Consider the following 1,758-nt stretch of genomic DNA (forward strand, 5'->3'; position numbering starts at 1 on the left):
AAGGCTATCATTGCTATCGCCGATATTGAAAAGAAGCCCAAAGTGGCAGCAGAACAAACTAAGGATGAGAATAAGAGTAACTCCATTCCTCAAAGCATAAAAGGCTGTGGAAACCAAGACAAGTGCAGTACCTCCTAAAGATGCTATTCTTTATGTTCCTAGGGCCCCAGAAAGGAACAGTTTATATTGAATCCTCCCAAAAGGTTTGAGCAAAACATGGTCACGCTTACGGTACCAAAGATGTACGTACCAAAGGGGACTTATGTGGCGCGGGGGCCGATAATTTCACCCAGGATGACTGAGCCAGTAGTTATCAGCCGCACACCACAAAAGCCCATGAAGGACCCCATTGTCGTCCCCTCAAACTACAACAAAGCAGTAGTGATGTACAAGGGAAAAGAAATCATGGGGGAAGTGAATGAAACAAACTCGTCTGGGAAGTATCTCAATCTGGAAGAATTGAACAAGACCAAAAAGAAGCGTTTTCTGCTTAAAAAGCCAATCAGTGCTGAATAGGCAGAAGAATTCTTCCGAAAGATGAAAGCTATGGACTACGATGTAATTGACCAACTCTAGAAGTCCCCCTCTCAGGTCTCACTTTTGTCTCTACTGATAAGCTCAAATGAGCATCAGAAAGTGCTGATAAAAACCCTTAATGAGGCATATGTTCTGGTTGAGACCACTGTTGAGCAATTGGAAAGAATGGAGGAACGATTTTTTGAAGTCAACCGGATCTCATTTAGCCGAAATGACATGCCTTCGGAAGGGGTTTCCCATAACAAAGCTCTTCATTTGACTGTTAAGTGTGAAGGATACTACATGAAAAGAGTTATGTTGGATGGCGGATCTGGGATTGACATCTGCCATTTCTCGACCTTGCAGAGAATGGAAATTGGGACTGAAAGAATTAGACCCAACAATGTTTGCGTACGTGCTTTTGATGGCGTTAAGAGAGATACGATCGGGGAGATTGATATGATATTAACCATCGGCCCTATGGATTTTGAAGTAACATTTCAGGTTTTGGACATGGACACTTCCTACAATTTTCTCTTAGGAAGGCCTTGGATCCATGCAACAGGGGCTGTACCATCTACTCTCCACCAAATGGTTAAGTTTGAACATAAAAACCAGGAAATTGTGGTCCACAGAGAAGATGAGCAATCAATTTATGGGGACCCGTCAGTCCCATGTTTGGAGGCTAAGGAAGGTAGTGAGCACATAGTCTACCAAGCTTTTGAGATCGTGGTTGCGGACCAGTGTGAGGAAGGAACCCCGTGTCCTCAACCCTTCTTGTCAAACGTGTCAATCATGGTCGCTAGTGAAATGATCAAATATGGCTACAAGACCGGGAAAGGGCTCGGGGCATCTTTGCAAGGTATTACAGAGCCTATAACTTTGACTACCAGTGAAAAATTCTTCGGTGTGGGTTTTTAGGCCATAGAAGCTGACATAACATGGGCTAATGAACGTAAGAACAATGGGTGGATCCTACCTCAGCCGGTCCCGCATCTCTCCAAAATGTTTGTCAAGCTAAGATACATAGAGGAAGAAGATGAGGCCTTCACGACCGAAGAAATTGAGGACATCTGTGGGGCAATGATGCAAATGTTATATGAGGCTCATATGGTCCAGTCGGGTGAAGTCTCAAGCACTGCTGAGGTGCAATATATGGGTCCTAATGCCAAGCTTCAAAATTGGAAGGCTACTCCGTTCCCAGTCAGGCGGGAATCTCGATAGTTCAGTCTTGCCATCTTT

At 44.3% G+C, this 1,758-nt stretch overlaps 1 protein-coding gene across 1 annotated transcript; it reads left to right on the forward strand.

Moving 5' to 3' along the window:
* Positions 1-702: 702 nt before the first annotated feature.
* LOC138873472 (uncharacterized) lies at positions 703-1,437 on the forward strand. The gene has a single exon (XM_070151942.1). The coding sequence runs from the start codon at positions 703-705 to the stop codon at positions 1,435-1,437; it is 735 nt and encodes a 244-aa protein (XP_070008043.1).
* Positions 1,438-1,758: the final 321 nt, after the last annotated feature.

The sequence above is a fragment of the Nicotiana sylvestris genome, chromosome 7, assembly GCF_000393655.2.
Source record: "Nicotiana sylvestris chromosome 7, ASM39365v2, whole genome shotgun sequence".
NCBI classification, from domain to species: domain Eukaryota; kingdom Viridiplantae; phylum Streptophyta; class Magnoliopsida; order Solanales; family Solanaceae; genus Nicotiana; species Nicotiana sylvestris.

Bases quoted from the DNA above. Each gene is read 5' to 3' on its own strand.
- LOC138873472 (XM_070151942.1), top strand. From the start codon at position 703: ATGGAGGAACGATTTTTTGAAGTCAACCGGATCTCATTTAGCCGAAAT.